Source organism: Arvicanthis niloticus, chromosome 5 (genome assembly GCF_011762505.2).
Source record: "Arvicanthis niloticus isolate mArvNil1 chromosome 5, mArvNil1.pat.X, whole genome shotgun sequence".
NCBI classification, from domain to species: Eukaryota; Metazoa; Chordata; class Mammalia; order Rodentia; family Muridae; genus Arvicanthis; species Arvicanthis niloticus.
Window position 1 is genome coordinate 27,735,278 of NC_047662.1, and position 19,798 is coordinate 27,755,075.

Consider the following 19,798-nt stretch of genomic DNA (forward strand, 5'->3'; position numbering starts at 1 on the left):
AAATGAGCTCCATCAAGTCCTCCAAGTTGGGCAGCTACTGACTTAGGGATCTGGGGCTCCAAAGCCCACAGTTTTGGAGGCACAGACAGGGCTATTTTATTTCTAGTGTACAGCAGTCAGGCATACCTCCCATTCTCTTCTCTAAATGAAAACTAAGTCAAATCAAATACTCCATGTCCTCTCATCTCCAAGGATAGGAGCCGAGGACTTACCTGGGTGTGGTGCTGAGGTGCTCTGGGAAGAGGTCTGGGGTGTGGGGGTGGCATAGCTGTAGGAGGGGGCCACTGGAAGTGGGGCATCAGTTGGACTGTGCTCAGTGCTTCTTACTTGCTGAGTACTGGATGCAGGACTGGAATGCTCGGATGGTTCAGGATGGATGGACATATTCTTGGGCCAATCAGGAGTCTGTGTAGTGTGGTTACTGGTGAAGGAACCAGGAACTGTAACATTTTTGCGGACCTGAAAAAAGTATGAAAGATGAACTGCAGCAGGCAAGAACCACAGATTCATGGGGCCAGCTGGGCTCATGAAATGATATCAGACATTGAGGAAATTAATCTTACCATTAAAATTCAAATAGTGTTAAAGTTTTCAGGTAAAGACTCATTGGCAGAATGTCTGCCAGACAAGCACAAGCCCTGGGTTTGGTCCCCAGAACCACAAATTAAAGACAAAAGGTAATGGAATCTTTTTCCATACAAAAAGTTCCTTCAGCTGGGCATGCTGACTCTCACCTATAATTCTAGCACTCAGAAAGTTGAGGCAGGAGGTTGCCAAGAATTTGAGACTAGCTTGGGTTACGGAGTTAGAGCCTGTCTCAAAACAAATAAACATAGTTTTCTTTAAAACAAAATAATCCTGGAGCTGACGTGAGCTCTGCTGCTCTCCCAGAGGACCTGGGTTCAATTCCCAGTCCCTACATGGTAGTCCATAGTCATTAGATTCCAGTTCCAGAGGACACAACAACACTCTTCTGGGTTCTGTGGGACCAGGCACACAGACAGTGTACAGATGAACAGGAAGACAGGGAAGGACAGGCAGCACTACTGGCCACTTTAAGGAGCCACACTGGTGAACAGTCAAAGGATCATATACAGAGAATGGCAGGACCAGGAGTCTGTCTATAGGTCACGTTGCACTGCTGGGTTTGAAGAAGTACAGGGGCAACAAGGACACCATCACATCAGCCAAAGAGGAGTGCAGAGCAGCTAAGCCAGGGTGGGGCAAGGACTCTCACGAAGCAACTTACCGGAAATATAATTCATATGACATAAACTCACACATCAGAAGAACACAAGGTCAATTTTTGGCAAACATCCACACCCACATGACAACAACCTAGAGACAGAATGTTGCTATTAGCCCCAAGATTCGCTGCTGTCCTCTCTAACTTCCTGCCTCCTCCAGACGCAGGCAGCCAGTGACTTGTTTTCTGTCACAGGAAGACTCATCTGGGGTTTCTTATACTTTTTATAAAAGAAACCACGTATATTCTATTTTTATCTCTAGCTGTGTTCCCTCACCATGGTTTTGAGATTCATCCATGGCACTGAATGTATTGGTAGTCCATTGGGTTTGGTTTTGTTTTAATTATTATTACTGAGTAGCATTCCCTTACAGAGATGCACCAACGTTCATTCCCATTCATTTACTGAGGGAGATTTACGTTGTTTTCAGTCCCCAGGTGTTACAAATGAAGCTGCTATGAATGCCTGGATACATATATTTGGATACAAACAAGTTTTTATTTATTTGTTTATCTAGAGACAGGATCTTATTCCATAGCCCTGGATGTTCTAGAACTCTAGATAAATAGACCGGGTTGGCTTTGAACTCATAGAGATCTGCCTGCCTCTGCCTTTGCTTTCAGAATGCTGGGATTAAATGTGTGGGCCACCACATTGGCCCTATTTTCATAGATTAATATTTAGGGGTGGAACTGCTGACTGTGCTTCTCGACACTGAATTACTGGGTGAGTTGCTGTGCTGGCTGACATTCCCATAGCAGAGAGCAGCAATGCCAGGCCCAGTTTCACCGCACTTGGCGGTACTGCACTTTTACCCTGCTTTTCCAGTGACTGTGACAGGAACCTTTCTGTGCATCTCACTAATGATGTAGGACATAATTTCCTGTGTTGCTGACCAGTCACCTTCCCTTTGCTAAGGCCTACTCAAATCTTTGCCCATTTAAGGCTTTATTAAGGTACAATTGACACATATATACTTGGTCAGATTTAGACAGATATAAGCACCTATGAACTCATCTGTTCAAATGAGCATACTTTTCACTTCCAAAACTCCCTGCCACCTACACTCCCCAGCAGCACCCTGCACAGACTCCGTCCCTAGAATGTTACATGAGCGGAATGACACAATGGCAGGGTTTCACTCTATAGCCCTTGCTTCCCACACTCTATGCTCCTGCCTTGGCCTCCCTAGAGGACCACTCTAGCTCAGAGAATTTTCCTGCGCCTTTGCTCCTCCTCTTTCTTCTCTTTCCACCTCCCTCTGTCTTCACTGTTAAGGAACAAACCCAGAACCTCACATATGCAAGCCCATAAGTTTCCGAGAAAATTATGGTGTGTCCCTGCTGATGGGGCATTCCAGACATCCTATGACCTTACCAAAATTTGCTACAGATGAAGGTGGGGGCTTTAAGAATAACAACAACAGGGCTGGAGAGATAGCTCAGCAGTTAAGAGCACTGACTGCTCTGCCAAAGGTCCTGAATTCAATTCCCAGCAACCACATGGTGGCTCACAACCATCTGTAATGTGATTTGATGCACTCTTCTAGTATGTGTCTGAAGATACCTGCAGTGTACTCATATAAATAAAAAAATAAATAAATCTTTAAAAAAAAAAGAATAACAACAACAATAACCCCATGGTTTCCCTTGTAATTTCCTAATGATTAAAGCTGAACATCTGCTCTGTAATTGCTAGAGACCTGAACAGTGGGTTTGCTGGGCTGTCTGCTTAGTGCGTTACTAAGTTTCTAGTTATAATACATCTTCTAGTTAGTTAAGGTCCTCTAACTTGGGTGCCGTTTTTTTTTTTTCCAAAATTGTTTTTGTGTTAAATACTAATACAGCTGGGCTATATTAGTTTCCTAGAGCAGCCATAAAAAATTACCAGTAGTTAAAACAACAGAATTTTCCAGGTGTGCTGGAGCATGCCTTTAACCCCGGCACTCAGGAGTCAGAGACAGGCAGATTCTCTGACATTTTCCACATGTCCATAATGAATTTTGTCACTCTCCATTATCCTCTCCCATCCCCCTTCCTCTTCTACTGAAACTCTTGCTCCCAACAAGTCCAGATCCGACTTCCATGTCCCTTCCCCACTGAGTTGAATGTGCTTGACTGCGTGGCCACAGCTCAGAAGTTATTCATGGAGTGTGGGCAGCACTTAGTCGATGAGGATAAGGAAACAGTGCCCCATCCTCCACTGACTGCCCACAGTTCCTTATAGAGGGAGAAGCCTCAGGAGCCCCTCCTCTACACAAGACAGAATGGTGACAGGCCAGTCTTCTGGGCATTAGGAACCACACACAGATGCAGTGAGTTTATGAGAGCGACTGTCACACTCTGTCTAGAAGACACATTTTAGTCACAGACTCTGTTCTCTGACATCTCAAAGCCTAAGCCTTCAGACTTTGACCACATGCTTCCAGGGTTAGGAGATGGATTTGGTGTAAAAGACCATGGACCTGAAGCTCTGCCTTGTGCAGCCTGTCTTCACAAACCTGCCTCTGTCTTCCTCATTGCTATGAGCTTCCTCCCAGGCCTCCTGCAGTCTTCCCATCATGCTTTAGTCAGGGACTACAGCTTACAATCATGGGGTTCATCATCTTCGTGGTTTATTGTTTTGCATTTTGTTTTTGTTGCTTTAAAAGGTCATCCTGCTAAATGTCTAAATAGTTTTACTGTGCACCCTGGTCCTGGCCACCATGAAACAGTCAGGCTTTCCCTTGGCACTCTCCTGCCAAGATGCTCTCAGGCAACATTTTTTTAACATGCAAATGACATTTTATCACCTCTGATCTCCATTTTTCAAAATTGAACTTTCCTCTAGTTTCTATATCTTCTGGGTTCTTTCTAGTTACTTTATGTCCTTTTTCAAAAAAAAAAAAAAGTCTTCACCACTATTATCTGTGAAGGTTCAGGAGAGCACTTCACTCTGCCATCACCACTGAAGATTCCTCCTGTGGGATGGATTTCAAAATATTAAAGATCTAATATGTGCAAAGCCAAAATAGATCTGAGATTTGGGGAAAATGAGTCTGAGTGTTTTCCAGTGCTTCTAGCCTGAGTGAAAGGCTGACTGTACAGTAATGTCAAAAACTAAGACAGACCACGGGAGCTCACGGGCAAGTTGTGTGAGACACAGTCTACACCACCTCTAGGACAAGGCAGTAGAATCTTAGACTTGGGCTCCTATTCCCAGGCAGAAGCTAAAGCCACAGGAAAAGGAAAGCCACAAAGAAAAAGCACATGAGCAAAGGAAACAAAACCCAAAGCAGAATCTGGGAAGGCCGATGCATGGCATGACCCCAGTACTACTGTCAGAAGGGACAGGAGTGGGCAGGGGCACACAAACGGGGAGAAAGCTGGTGTAGACTCCAGTTGGTATCTGTGGGAAAGCTGGAAGTAGACTGGGGTAGTAATGGAGAGGCAAGAAGATGGCCAGCGACACATTTGGTAGTGCTGAGCAGCCTGAAAACAGAGCAGGAGCAAGGAAAGCCTACAGTGAGTCTCAAAGGAAGAGGAGGGGTTCTGCTACAGTGAACAGCTAAGCATATCTAAGCAGGAGACCTGCACTGAGTCCCGGCACAGCGGACTCTCATTCTGTCTAAACGGGTCCTGCACAGAGCCGAGGAAAGGGATAGTTTTGTAAGCCTGATGACCTGAATTCAGCTCCCAGAACCAGGTCCATGAGGTTGTCCTCTGACCATCACATACACTGGTATATAGGTGTCCCCTACTCCACATCACATACATACACACATACATGCATGCATACCATACATATATACACAATAATAATGATTTTCAAAAATTAATTAAACATTTTCAAAAAGTGATCCAGGATGGTGGTATAATTAATTTAGTGGTAGAGACCTAATCTAGCATGTGAGAGGCACTAGGTTTCCAACCCTAGCACAGGGCCTTTAATGAAAAAGAAAAGAAAAGGGAAGGGAGGGGAGGGGAAGGGAGGGGAGGGGAGGGGAGGGGAGGGGAGGGGAGGGGAGGGGTCGGGAAGGGCTGGGCAATATATGGTGATGTACACCTTTAACCTCAGCACTTGGAAGGCTGACACAGGAAGACCACAGGAGATTGAGAACCGCTTGGGCTATGTAATAGTCTGTCTACATAAAGGACCCTGTCTCAAAGGTACCAAAGAGTTAGAGATACAGCACTTGTCTCCGGTGCACAGGCCATAGGTGTGATCTCCAAGCACCACAAAACAATAATCATCATATGTCATAGACATCCAAGAAGCTGTAGGAGAAGGTAAACATACAATTGTTCCTTCTAAACCATAATTTGGCTGGCTGTGGTTTCAGTTACTAGAGATCAATGCAACCTAAAATATTAAGATTTATTTATTTTTATTTATATGAGTACATTGCAGCTGTCTTCAGACACACACCAGAAGAGGGCATTGGATCCCATTACAGATGGTTGTGAGCTACCATGTGGTTGCTGGGAATTGAACTTATGACCTCCGGAAGAGCAGTCAGTGCTCTTAACCACTGAGCCATCTCTCCAGCCCCAGCCTGAAAATATTAAATGGAAACTTCCAGAACTAAACAACACATATGTTTTAAGTTGAGCATCATTCCCACAGCATCCGGGTGGAACCTGAGTCCCCCCTTGCAGTGTATCCACATAGCATTTGCTATCTTGGTTATTAGCTCAACTGTCACTGTAACACAGTGCACATGTTCAAGTAATCCTTACTTTACTAAGTACATTAATTTTTCTATTCCATTATCATTTATGTTAGTCTTTGTTATAGTTTGGGTCTGACATATTCTCCAAAGATTCAAGATTTGAAGGTTTGGTTTACCAATAGAACCTTTAAGAAGTAGGAAGTAAGGCCTAGCCAGAGGACGTTAAGGGGAGGAGCTACTGGAGCCTCTGCTGCACACGCCACCATGATGGGCTGTGCCCTGCAGACCCAAAAGTAAAGTCAACCAACCACAGACAAACTTCTGAACCTATGATCTACAATAAACTTTTATTCCTCATAATCTGATTAGCTCAGGTATTCAGGTATGGTGATAGAATACAGTCCCTGGTGGTGCCTAATTTATAAATTCAACTTCATCACAAGTATGCTCATATAATAAGACAATATAGTTTATACAGGGTGGAAACTACTGTTGTATTCAGTACAGATGTAGGAAGAAGCCTCTGAAAATGATTACCACAATATCTAAGATGAAAAAATGCACCATGGTGATTTTTGCTTGTGTTGTTGTTTTGAGATAAAGTTTCTTGTAGCACAGGCTAGCCTTGAACTCATGGTGTAGCAAAGGATAACCTTGAACTTTTATCCTCTTGCCTCCACTTCCCAAGTGCTGAGAATATAGGTCTGCTCCACCATGCCTTGCTTTTCCCTATAGAAAGTGTTGTAAAACGTAAAGAAATTTAATAGAAAGTATTTAACTGAGACAAAGAGAAGGAGAAAAGACCAGAAAGAAATGAGCAGAGCATCAGTGACTGACAAACCCAGGTTGCTACACGTATTTGGAATGAGAATTCCCAAAGGGAAGGAGGGTAGAGAAGGAGGGTGATGAACATCTGAGGAGACCTGGTCTACTACTTTCCAGTCTAAAGGAAGTGGCAAGCCCACATCTGTCACAGAACTGAGATGTGCAACAGGCCCCGAGCATGAAACTACCAAAGAATAACTACTGAAATGCTTAGAATGGTGCCAAGGAGAATTTCATCTAAGCAGCCAGAAAAATAAGACACGCATCTACTCAGGAATACAGATCTTAAGATTCTTCACCAACTAAGACATTATCACTCTTAAGAGTGCATACTGTTCTTGCAGTGGAGTAGAGTTCAATTCCCAGCACCCATGTCAGGTGGCTTGCAACCATCTACAACTCCAGCTCTAGAGGATCTGATGGCTCTGCCCTCCACAGACACCTGCACTCTCATGCACACACACAGCCATACACATAATAAAAGTAGATGTCTTTTTAAAGTGCCGAGAGTAGAGATGCAAGGATTTAAATGATGAAAATACCTTAATAATAAATAACAGCATTTAACATAAAGGTGTATACTATATACTTTATGACAATCATTATAATGATACCACAAACAATTAGAACTTTGCCAGGCACTGTGGCTCACTCAGGAGAGAGAGGCTGTGAGCTCATGGCTAGACTATACAAAAAGACCCTGTTTCAAAAAAAAGAGGGGGAAGAGGAGAGAAGGAGATGGAGAGACAGAGGAAAAATTAAAGAGTCTCAAATTAGTGACCTTACATTAAATCCTAAAAAAATAAAAATAAAGAGTAAATGTATTGAGTCAAAGAAGTGCAATAATAAAAATTACAATAGAGACCAACCAGGTAGTGGCACACACATCCTTAATCCCAAGACTCAGGAGGCAGAGGCAGGCAGATCCACACAGATAAATCCTATCTCAAAAAACAAAACTAAGGAGCTATAGAGTTGGCTTAGTGGTTAAGAGCACTGACTGCTCTTCCCGAGGTCCTGAGTTCAATTCTGAGCAACCACATGGTGGCTCACAACCATCTGTAATGGGATCTGATGCCCTCTTCTGGTGTGTCTGAAGACAGCTACAGTGTACTCATATAGATAAAATGAATAAATAAATCTTTTAAAAAACTAAACAAACAAATTAAAATAGAAACCAATAAAACAGAAAACAAAAATAGAGAAAAATGAGTGAAATCAAATATGAGAGCAAGTGCAACCAGAACATGAAAACAGAAATTATCAACCTTGAGAGGAACTACGGGTTTGCTGATGTTAGAATGGTAACAACGAAGTAATACGAACAACTTTATCCAAAAAATTCACAGGGCAAATTTTAGGGCAAAAAAAAATTTTAGGGCAAAATTCACAAGCCTTTGAAAGACACATCTGCAAAGGTCACCCAAAAGTGGATGGGAGCTTAACCTATATCTGTTGTACAGTGACTTCCCAGTTTAAAAGGCTCGGACCATGGCTTTACTGGGGAGTGTACACTTAAGGAATAAATAAGGAAGAATCCTATACAAACTAAAACCATCACTAATTGTAAGAGGCCAGCATCACACTGACAGTAAAGCCAGATAAAGATACCAAAGGGAGGCAGAGGAGGGAGACTCCAAGGTCATCCCTGTTATAAAGCAAGCTTGAGGCATGAGACTGGTTTTTTCATTTGTTTGTTTTGTTTTGTTTTAATGTGTAAGTTCTCTGCTGCATGTACATCTGCACACCAGAAGAGGGCATTGGATCCCATTACAGATGGTTGTGACACACCATATGGTTGCTGGGAATTGAACTCAGAACCTCTGGAAGAACAGCCAGTTTTTTTCTTCTGGTGGATTTTCTTACTCCTATTACACCACAGAGGATCCCTTGCTGCCCTTAATCTTCTCTGTCCTCTCCAGCATGGCCACTGTCCAGGCTCTCAGTCCATTAGATAAAGGGGCGTGGTGAGGAGCTTGGGACGTGACACAGTTTCTAGAGTGCTAGACTGCTTTAATCCCCAGCACCACATAAACTGTGATCTCAGAACCCTAAAATAGATGCAAGAGAATTACAAATTCAAGGTCATCCTCCACTACATCACTCAAGGCCAGCATGGGACAATATTTAAGAAAGAAAACAAGAAAAGCAGGAAGGGAAGAGAGAGGAGAGAGGAAAGAAGAAAAAGGTGGGGGTATGTGTATCAGGAAGGCAGGAGGGGCCAACAAGACGGACAGAGGGAGGAGTCAAACAAGAACAAAGTAAGTTTGGGGGACCTCTATTCCCAGCCCTCAGAGGCAGAGGCAGAGGCAGGCAGGTCATGGCAAGTTTGAGGCTTAGCTGAGCTTAATAGCAAACTCCAGGGAAGACTAGAGCTATGACCTACTAAGCTTGGGCCATGAGCTAATATCGAGAAGGAAAGATATAGACATGAAAATGTCACTGGGCAAGGGGGCTTCTACCTGTAATACCAACACTTGGTATCAATGTGAATTCGAAGCCAGCCTGGCTCATAGTAAATTCCAGGACAGGATTACACAGCAAGACACTATCCAGAGAGACAGAATGGATTAATACAAAACAAACAGCATCCTATCATTATGCACAGTGCTCTTTCTTTAGGAGTCATCGCTCAAGATTAGCTCCCCAGAAGCAAAAAGCTGGAAGCTTTTTAAAGTTAGAATTTTAGTTTTAAAGAAACAGCTTATCATTTATTTGTGTGCTTGCTTTTAAGGAAATGAGAGAAGGAAACTTGAAACAAAGTATTTTACTTCAAAAAAAAAAAACCCTATGAAGCAATACTGAAATTGGGGGCAGGCTAACAGAAGGTAAGATGGCAGAAGTTATTTTAGAAGGACCCCAATCTGAGCAAATTTTATTCAGAAGCTCTATGGAATGAATGCTGTGCACACTCCAAACTGTGTACTGAAATCTTTAGCCTCAAGGAGATGGTACTGAGGACACGAGGCTGTTGGGGGTGAGGGCTACCTTTCTAAAACAGGCTGATGGAGTCTGTTTCTCTCTCCTACCATGTGAGGGGAAACAAGTGCCTATGAAGAACAGGCTCCTCACTGCATATATGCTGAAGCCTTTATCTTGAACTTCCCCACCTCTGGAACTGTGAAAATCGGACTCTGTTGTCCACAAGTCACCCTGCTCATGGTGTACTGTTACAACAGTCCAAATGAACTACAACCACGAGCTGGCTAGCATGGTTTCAGTGGTGCATACAGCAAAGCAGAATATTAAAGACTCACTTAGGACAATACAAGGGAAGTTGGGCTGTTCTGAGGTAAGGGGAAATGGAAGGAGCTGTAAGTCAGAAATTAAGGCTTCAAGAAAGGAAGCCAGGCTGCAGGGACTTCTGCCATGCCACAAAACAAGGGAACAGCCTGCCTAATTTTTCTCATGTAATAAGCCATTTGTGTAAGATTACAGTGGAGAGAGGAGAAGCTTAGTGGTACATGTGCTAAGTCTGAGAAGAGTCTAAGTCAGAAGGAGCGAGACCCACACAAACTATCCAAGGCAGATGCCTGGAAGCAGACCTAGGGCTATAAAAGAAAAAAAAAAAAAATGGCAAAGACTGTTAGCTTGTCTGTTAGGTAACTAAAAATTAGAATTTGAAAAAAGCTAAGCCCCAAGGGATTCCAAATTTGTCAGAGTAATAACCAGAAGAATAAATGAAGTCTTGGCAATAATTTCACAAGCTGAAAGGGTTTAGAGGAAATTTAAAAATTCAAACCAAAAGCAAGCAAGCAAAAAAGCATGGAGAGCCGGGGCGGGGCATGACAAACAACAAAAGAACACCTGAGTGCAGGAGCCTGTCCTCTACAGTTATGTAAGTCTCCTCCTCGATGCACACACCCCTTGCCTTATCTTCCGATAAGAGGCAAGCTCAGGCTTTACAAAGAGTCAGCACTGGAGCTCTCGGGAAAGCAAGCAGCAGACAGCTGAACAGATGGAAGGCTGTGGAAGCCTCGGTAAATGGCTGCAGTGGTAGAGAACACCTGAGCCTTCCTACAGCCGAACTGTCATCCATGTGGACTTCCCTCCCGGCCTCCTCCACAAAGCAGGACTGGTGGCAACTAATTGCCTGGGGCTAAACCACATGTGCAGTGCCTGTTTCAGGACCCAATTAACCTGCCTCCTTGTCCCTTCTGCAACAATTCAAAGGTTCTTGACACAGAAAGTCCAGTGCTCAAGCCAAACAAGACCAACTTTCCCTCTTTCAAGTGGAGGAAAGGGAACAACGGCATTCCCCACCTCAAATGCAGACAGTCCACGGCACCTGCTCTGGGCATCATGATCTGTGTATCCAAAAGAATGAACAATTCACCCTGACAAGCCAGGGACTGTACAGTGTTGTGGACATTTCAGGAGAGACCACAGCAATGCAGGTTACAGTTTCTCTTAACTTTGGATGCAGAGTTACTTGACTTGCCTCAGAAAACAGAATAAACTAGAAACACTGGTGCTGGCCAGTCCTCTGTGTCTAGGACAAGAACTGTAGTGCAGATATATTCTTCTACTTCTCCCTGTTGATTACACAGAAGTTTGAACTCTCAAGCTGTCTCCTCAAAGAAAGGCCTGCCAGTTAAGTACTTGGAATGCACAACTTACCACCTCCCAGAGCTTTCCATGGCCTGAGGGGTGGGGGTGGGGGCATTAAGCTCCTAAGAACAGCATGGAGGGTCTAACAGATTCATGGCTGGGAAGACAGACTGCAGTTCTTGGGCGATAACATTCTGCAATGTCTCTGTGCGGGACTACCTGCAGCAAAGACCTATTCCTACTGCTGAGTTCATGTGCAGTAGTCCTCCTCCAGAGGTCCGGAAATCCTGGTCAGTAACAGCAAATTGAGTGCTGCTGCCACAGGTAAACAAGAAGCAGCAGCCTCCAGCCGACATATTCCTGTAAGCACACATCCCGACCACTAAGCTGGACTTCTTTCCACCCTATCAGGGTGCACTCACCACTCCTCCTCTCTCCAGGGAGTTGATGGCTGGCTTTCAAATTCCCTTCTCACCCCAACTCCCACCCAAGGAGTAAGAAGGTTCCAGTAAGAGACTTGATGGATCACACTGCTCGGGTCATAGACTTGAAGGGTGTCTAGTCTTTTTTTCCCTTTGTTTCTTCTTGCTAATAGGGATACTAACAGTACTGCATAGACTTGTTCCGTTAACGTTAGCTGTTGCTGTTGACGCCATCATGTTAAAGATCATCTCAGCTCCCACAAGGACAACTCACTAGTAGGCTCTTCGAGGCTTCCTGGGCTCTTTGAGTGACCTGTCCCCTGAACCTTCACCCAGCCAATACTCTGTTCTGGAAGATATCTGTACTCCCCCTGAACACCTACCCTCCTGATGTATTCCTTGTCACCAACAAACCTCTCCATTCTACTTCAGCAGTGTCTTCCACAGCCACACTTCCATCCTGTGCTATCAGAACTACAGCCCCACATCCTAAATTCAAGCATCCTACTCTCTGCATATGGCCTCCTGCCCTTCCCATAGTCTCCCTGTTCCCTCAATATCTGCACCAACCATGGCAACCACTAAATGACAAGCTTCTCCATGTAACTGTCAGCCCCTCCTGTCTTTGCCTTCTTTCAGAGCTTCTGTAGACTCTGTCATCCACTCCCTTGAAAACCTTAATTTCCATGCCCCAATTTCCTTCTGCACAAACCACCTAGCAAATTTCCTAACTTGGATGAGTCAAGCCACCAGCCTTCTCCTGGCAGGTTTGCTGGGAGCTACTGAGAAGGCTCACACAACTGGAGAGAGGCACATACAACTGTATGTTCACCATCTCCAGCTTCAAGGCTACCTAGAAGGATTTCCATTCCTTACTTAGTTTGCCATCTTCTATCTGTCACTAAGGCTATTTCAGACCCCTACCACCCTCCCCAACCCTTAATCTTCCCTCCTATTGTGCACCTGTCCCCATCCTGCTTCCAGTTTCCATAAATAATCTACCACACTTCAGAAGAAACAAGACATGACTTAAGAATTTCTTTTAGCAAACCTATAAATACCTGCTTTAGATATCCATGAAATCCTTCCTCCATACCACAATGACGAGTGTATCCTGCTTATGGCTAATCCCATGCTTAAGGATGATCCCAATGCTCCTCCCCACTTCTCCCCATCCTATAAGGCAGCAGCTCTAAAGTATGGTCCCTGGACCACAGCACTAGTGATCTCTGGGAACTTAGAAAATCAAATTCTGAGGCCCCACTCTAAACCTGTGGACTTTATGATTCTGGAATTGGGGCCTAGTGATCTGTTTTGAACACAGACTTCAAATGACACTGATAGATGCCAAAGTTTGAGGACCCCAAGTCTAAGGGAATTCTTGTTTATCTTCTTTTCTGTACCTTTTACTTATTTGATAGCAAAGTACTTCTCTAGCCTGAAGAGCTTACTTTATGGAGCTCTATATATTTTGTCCTGTTCCAGTCTAGTCATTGCACAGTGACACCTGACTAGAGCTGTCCTTCTTATCTGTGGTTTCCATGGTTTAAGTAACCGCTGGTCACTGCAATCATACATACATATGTACATACATACATACATACATACATAAGAAAAAGTCCACAAGATGAAACCTACCTGTAGGTAGACAGTCATAGGCTGTAGAGGAGAACCTGGTGCTAGTTTTCTGCTACCCGGACACAGCATTGAACTGACTCTTAATGACTTACACTATACCCATAGGTCACTGCAGTTCTCGTCCACATCAGAGAAGTTTCTATGTACAGTAGATGATGATGACTTAAACCCACAACTACATGGAGAGAATAAGAAACTATAGAATGTAGTATATATGGAACACATATACTACACCCTGTCCTCCAAAAGTCAGAGAAAAGGGAGAAGAAAGAATATAAGAACCAGATGTAGTGGATAACTGTAAGGAAATAGTGTCTTCTGGAAAAAGGCCAAGTGAAATATAAAGACAGACCTATTTGAATTACCTCTGATTTCTAAACAGAGACTCGAAAAGCCAGAAGGGCCTGGACAGATGTCTTGGAGACTCTAAGAAACTAAAAATAGCCCAGACTACTATATCCAGCAAAACTTTCAATCACCATAGATGGAAAAAACAAGATATTCCATGTCAAAACCAAACTTAAACAGTATCTATTTACAAATTCATCCCAACAGAAGATACTAGAAAACTCACCAAGAAAGCATAGGAAATAAATAATTTCTCAGCAAAGCCAAAAGAAGGGAAGCATGTGCACACACACATACACACACACACACACACACCCCACCAACATCAAATTAATAGGAATAATAATCATTGGTCATTAATATGACCAATTATTATGACCAACTGGGGACTCAATTCCCCAGTAAAAGGACACAGGCTAATGGAATGGATGTGAAAACAGAATCCATCATTCGGCAGCATACAAGAAGCATACCTTGAAAGGACAACAATAACTCCATTTGTCTCCTTTTAAGGACCAGGCCTGATTTCAAAAAAGGCCATAAGGCACACAGCTCCAGGGACAGTCCATACAATCCAGAACAAGATCATAAAACCCTCTCCCAAAGAACAGCCTAGAGATAACCACAAAAATGGGAAAATATTTTATCTCAGAATGGGCCATCTGTGCTGGGCACCCCTATCTTGTCCTATGGTTAAAAGTTTATGATATAGGAATATAGACCACTGACCACCTGTGACCCCTAACATCCACCAATGAAATTTTAGATTACCTAATCCTTCTAGAGAGTTTCCCCGGTTCCCTATAAGATGGCTTTTGATGCCTTTGTCTGGGTTGCCATTTCAAAGAATGGTTGAACCCCCCAACCCCCACCCCCTGCTGGTTGTTTCTGTAGAATAAATATTCTTTGTTTTTGCATATTATCTGAGTTGGTGTCTTCCTTCAGTGATTTTCGTACCCTCACAATCTCAGCAATAAAGATTCATTACCTCAGAGTAAAGGGTTGGAAAAAGACGTTCCAAACAAATGGACCCAAGAAGCAAACTGGTGTAGCCATTCTAATATCTAATAAAATAGACTTCCAACCAAAATTAATCAAAAGAGACTGGTAAGGACACTTCAGACTCAAAGGAAAAATCCATCAAGATTACATCTCAATTTTGAACATGTATGCCCCAACTGCAAGGGCACCTACTTTTGTAAAACAACAACAATTACTAAAGCTTAAATTACACATGAAACCCTACACATTAATAGTAGGAGATTTCAACACCCCACTCTCACCAATTGACAGGTCACGCAGTCAGAAACTAAACAGAGAAATAATGAAACAGATGCTATGAATCAAATGGACCTAACAGATACCTATAGAACCCAAACATAAAAGAATATACATTATTCTCAGTACCTCACAGAACCTTCTCTAAAACTGACCATATAATCAGTCACAAAGCAAGTTTCAACAGATACAAGAAAAGTGAAGTATGCCCCTGAACCTTATCAGACCACCATAGATTAAAGCTGGACTTCAACAACAGAAACAACAAAAAGCCTACACACTCATGGAAACGGAACAACTCTCTACTGAATGACCACTGGGTCAAGGAAGAAATAAAGAAAGAAATTAAAGATTTCCTAGAATTCACTGAAAATGAACGCACAACATACCCAAACTTATGGGACACAATAAAAGTAGAGCTAAGAGGAAAGTTCATAGCACTAAGGGCCTCCATAAAGAAATTAGAGAGACCTCATACTAGCAACTTACAGCACGGCACACTTAAAAGCTCTAGAACAAAAAGAAATAAACACACCCAAGAGGAGTTGGTAGCAGGAAATAATCAAACTTGGGGCTGAAATCAATCAATTAGAAATGTAGAGAACAATGCAAAAAAAAAAAATCAAAGAAACAAAAAGTTGGTTCTTTGAGAAAATCAACAACACAGACAAACCCTTATCCAAGCCAACTACAAGGCAGAGAGAGAGAGACAGAGCATCTAAAACTACAAAAATCAGAAATGAAAAGGGGACATAACAACAGACACGGAGCTGGGCGGTGGTGGTGCATGCATTTAATCCCAGCACTTGGGAGGCAGAGGCAGGCAGATTTCTGAGTTCGAGGCCAGCCTCGTCTACAGAGTGAGTTCCAGGACAGCCAGAGCTACACAGAGAAACCCTGTCTTGAAAAACCAAAAAAACAAAACAAAACAAAACAAAAAACCAAAAAACAACAACAACAACAAAAAAAACAGACACGGAGAAAACCCACAGAATCATTAAGTCATACTTCAAAAACCTGTCCCACACAAAATTGGAAAAACTAAAAGAAATAGTCTAGTTTCTCAATAGATACCACTTACCAAAGTTAAACCAAGATCAGATAAACAACTTATACAGACCTATAACCCCTTAGGAAATAGAAGCAGTCATTAAGTCTCCCACCCCCACCCCTCAAAAAAAAAGCCCAGGGTCAGATGGTTTTAACACAGAATTCTATCAGACTTTCAAAGAAGAGCTAATGCCAAATTTATCCCACAAAATAGAAACAGAAAAAAAATTACCAAATTCATTTTTTGAGGTTATACAATGGACTATTATTCAGTTATTTAAAAAATGACATCATGATCTATTTTTCTTCTAGTCCTAGGCACTGCAGGGCCAAGTCCAAGACATGGTCAAGTACAAGAACCACAGCACACACAACCAGTCCCACAAATGGCACAGGAATGGCATCAAGAAACCCCAGTCATAAAGATTCGAATCTCTCAAGGGGTTTGACCCCAAGTTCCTGAGGAACATGCACTTTGCCAAGAAGCACAGCACAAGAGAGACCTGAAGAAGATGCAGGCCAACAATGCAAAGGCAGTGAGTGCACACGCAGAGGCCATCAAGGCCCTTGTGAAGCCTCAGGTTGGAAGAAGATTCTGAAATAGGCCCAAACTAATAAGAATAGCAGGGCCCTGTGATTCCTTTTTCCTAACCTAAATAGTTAAAAATGCTTGTCAGCAGGTTTGGGCCCAGTTAATTAGTTACAGAGGATATGGAGTTACAGGACAAAAGCCTGTTGAATCATCCAAGGAACTAGCTGGCCATGAAAGATAAAAAGTATGCAAGGACATCCTTAAAAGAGCAGAGATATGTCCAAATGAGTAATGGGCCATCTGGTATTCTTCCACCCTTCCCCCTTTTGGGCCCACTAAGCCTTCCAAGAAAGTAGTTTAACCAGATGTTCTACTAGCCTAGATAAGCATTTGCCTACAGGAACTGTACTCTGTCCTGATTGGCCTGCACAGCCTGCTAATGTTCAAAAATGTAAAGCAACCAATCATGTGTACCCATATGTGAAAATCTCCCACTTCCCCCACCCCTTGCCTATAAAAGCCCTAAACCTTTGAGCCTCTGGGTCAGCTCCTCTGTCTCCTGAGTGAGATATGTGCTGACCCAGAGCTCTGATATTAAACTGCCTCATGTGTTTGCATCAAGTCGGTCTCTGGTGAGTCCTTGGGTGTGTGCCGTCCTGAAACTTGAGTGGGGATCTCCCTTTGGGGGTCTTTCAAGGTCACCAAGCCCAAGATGCCAAAGGATCTCAGCAGAAAACTCAGCTGTTTGGCTTTCATCGTTCACCCCAAGCTTGAGAAGCCGATTCGAAGTTACATGGCCAAGGGTTGTAGGCTCTACCAACCAAAGCCCAAGGTTCAAACCAAGGCAGAGGCCACAACTCCAGCTAAAGCCCAAGCTTCAGCTCCAGCTCAGGCTCCTGAAGGTGCCCAGGCCCCTGTGAAGGCCCCATGAAAAAGGCTCCTGCCAATGAGAAGACAGATGGACTGCTGTGACACACCTACCCATACACTATTTGCAGATGACCAGTGTCCTGTGCTGTTTTTACAAATAAACTTGAGGCAAGATCTGGGTTTTTTTGTTGTTGTTTGTTTTTGTTTGTTTGTTTTTTTAAAAAGGACATCATGAAATCTTGAGGAAAATGCATAGAACTAGAAAAATATCATCCTGAGTGAGGTGACCCAGACCCAGAAAAGCAAACATGATGTGTTCTGTCTGGATGTAAAGGATAGCCAGTCTACAATCCATAGACCCAGAGAAGTCAAGTAACAAGGAGGAGCCAAAGGGGGACATATGACTCTCACTGTAAAGGGGAAATAAAATAGATATCGTGGGTGGATGGGGGAGGGGTCTGGATGGAGGAGTGGGGTAGATATCACAGTGGACTGGGGCCAGATGGGGAAGGAAGCAGGAGGGATCAGGTGCAAGGAGGATACAGGGAGAGAATACTAGGAGAGACAAGTGGAACTGGGGGTCATCTCTGGGAGAATCTAAAAACCCAGTTTAAAAAAAAAAAAAAAACGTCCTAGGAATCTTGAAGGTGATCCTGTCTAAGACTCCCAGAAATGAGGGAGACAGAATCTGAACTGGCCGTCTCCTGTAACCAGGATTCCAGCTACAAAACCTTCACCCTACAATTGGTCCTGCCTACAAGAAGTGCTGGGGGGCTGGAGAGATGGCGCAGCAATTAAGAGCACCGACTGTTCTTTCCAGAGATCCTGAGTTCAATTCCCAGAAACCACATGGTGGCTCACAACCATTTGTAATAAAACCAAATATAACTTGGGGGTGGGGGGGAGAGGAAGTGAATGAAATGATTCCTAGAGTTATTCTACTATACTTATAGATTGATGCCAATTGACATCAGAGAGGCTTCAGCCAGCAACTGATGGAAACAGATGCAGAGACCCACAGAAAGGGAGGGAGATTGTAGGAGCCAGAGGGGTCAAGGACACCACAAGAAAACCCAACTAACCAGGGCTCACAGAGGCCTACAGAGACTGAACCAACAATCAGGGAGCCTGCATGGGCCTGACCTAGGCCCTCTGTACATATGTCACAGTTGTGTAACTTGGTCTTCTTGTGGGACTCATAACAGTGGAAGTAAGGGATGTCTCTGACTCTGTTGCCTTTTTGGGGGACTCTTTCCTCTTACTGGGTTGCCTCATCCAGCCTGAACAGGAGAGGATTGCCTAGTCTTACTGCAACTTGATATCCCTTGGCTGGTTGATATCCATGGGAGGGGAATGGGAGGGATGTAAACAAATAAATAAACAAACAATTGGTACAGTAGAAAAGTGGAAGAGAGTGAATATGATCAAAACAAATTGGATGAAATCCTCAAAGAACTAATAAGAAGTTAAAGAAAATCGTAAATTCCAGAAACGAACAATTTATAAGTTTTAAGTAACATTACTCTTATGATAAGCATCACAAAAGTCTCATCATTTTGTTTCATCTGAACTGGGACATAATTCTTTTTCCAGTGCATCCATGCTGTATATACTTCCTAACAGCTACACAATGAGGTATCAGATCAACTCCCCCATATTGAAGGCTTATATTGAAATAACACATAGTTTACATAATAGATGCCCAAAAGTGAAAGAATAGTAATACCAGAATGGAGGCTGAGACAGGTGGACATCTGTGAGTTCAAGGACACTCTGAGCTATTTGTAGAACAGCTAGGCTACACACACACACACACACACACACACACACACATACAACCAAAAAAAAAACCAAACAAACAAACAACAGCAAAACAGAATAAAATGGTGGCAGGAGCTGGAGAGATGGCTTAGCAGTTAAGAGTTTTTGTTCTTGCTGAGGACCAGGGTTGGATTCCCAGCACCCACATGGTGGCTCACAACTGTCCAGAATTCCCATTCTGTCCTAATGCCTCATTCCAACCATTGCAGGAACCAGGCACAGATGTGTGTATACACATACATGTAAGATGAAACTCATACAAATAAACAAATCCATTAAAAAAAAAAAAAAGAAAGAAATGCCATGCAGCTGTCTATACTGAGAACCAGTACTATTTTCAAGGGTCGACTGAGGGCCTCAGAACATACTTTCTTTGGATGAGGAAAAGCAGCCACCATTCCCCGCTTAAACTCCTTAAGCACTTAGCACTGCTTAGTAGAGCACGTGTGTAACATGCACAGGGTTAGGGTCTGTTCATGCCATAATCACACACCATTCTTGTGTCAGTGTCCCCTGAAGATCACATTTTATATGCCTTCACACTTCTAGTGCTTAGAGAAGTACC

The 19,798-nt window shown here is 43.2% G+C and overlaps 1 protein-coding gene across 3 annotated transcripts in view; it reads right to left on the bottom strand.

The window, feature by feature from the left end:
* Positions 1-19,798, bottom strand: part of Kiaa0319l (KIAA0319 like) — a 91,878-nt gene that overhangs the window by 35,568 nt on the left and 36,512 nt on the right. For all 3 annotated transcript variants that reach the window (XM_076934192.1, XM_034503179.2, XM_034503178.2), the window contains exon 4: positions 213-459. In XM_076934192.1, coding sequence (XP_076790307.1) covers positions 213-459 — 247 coding nt within the window. The remainder of the gene's footprint in view (positions 1-212; positions 460-19,798) is intronic.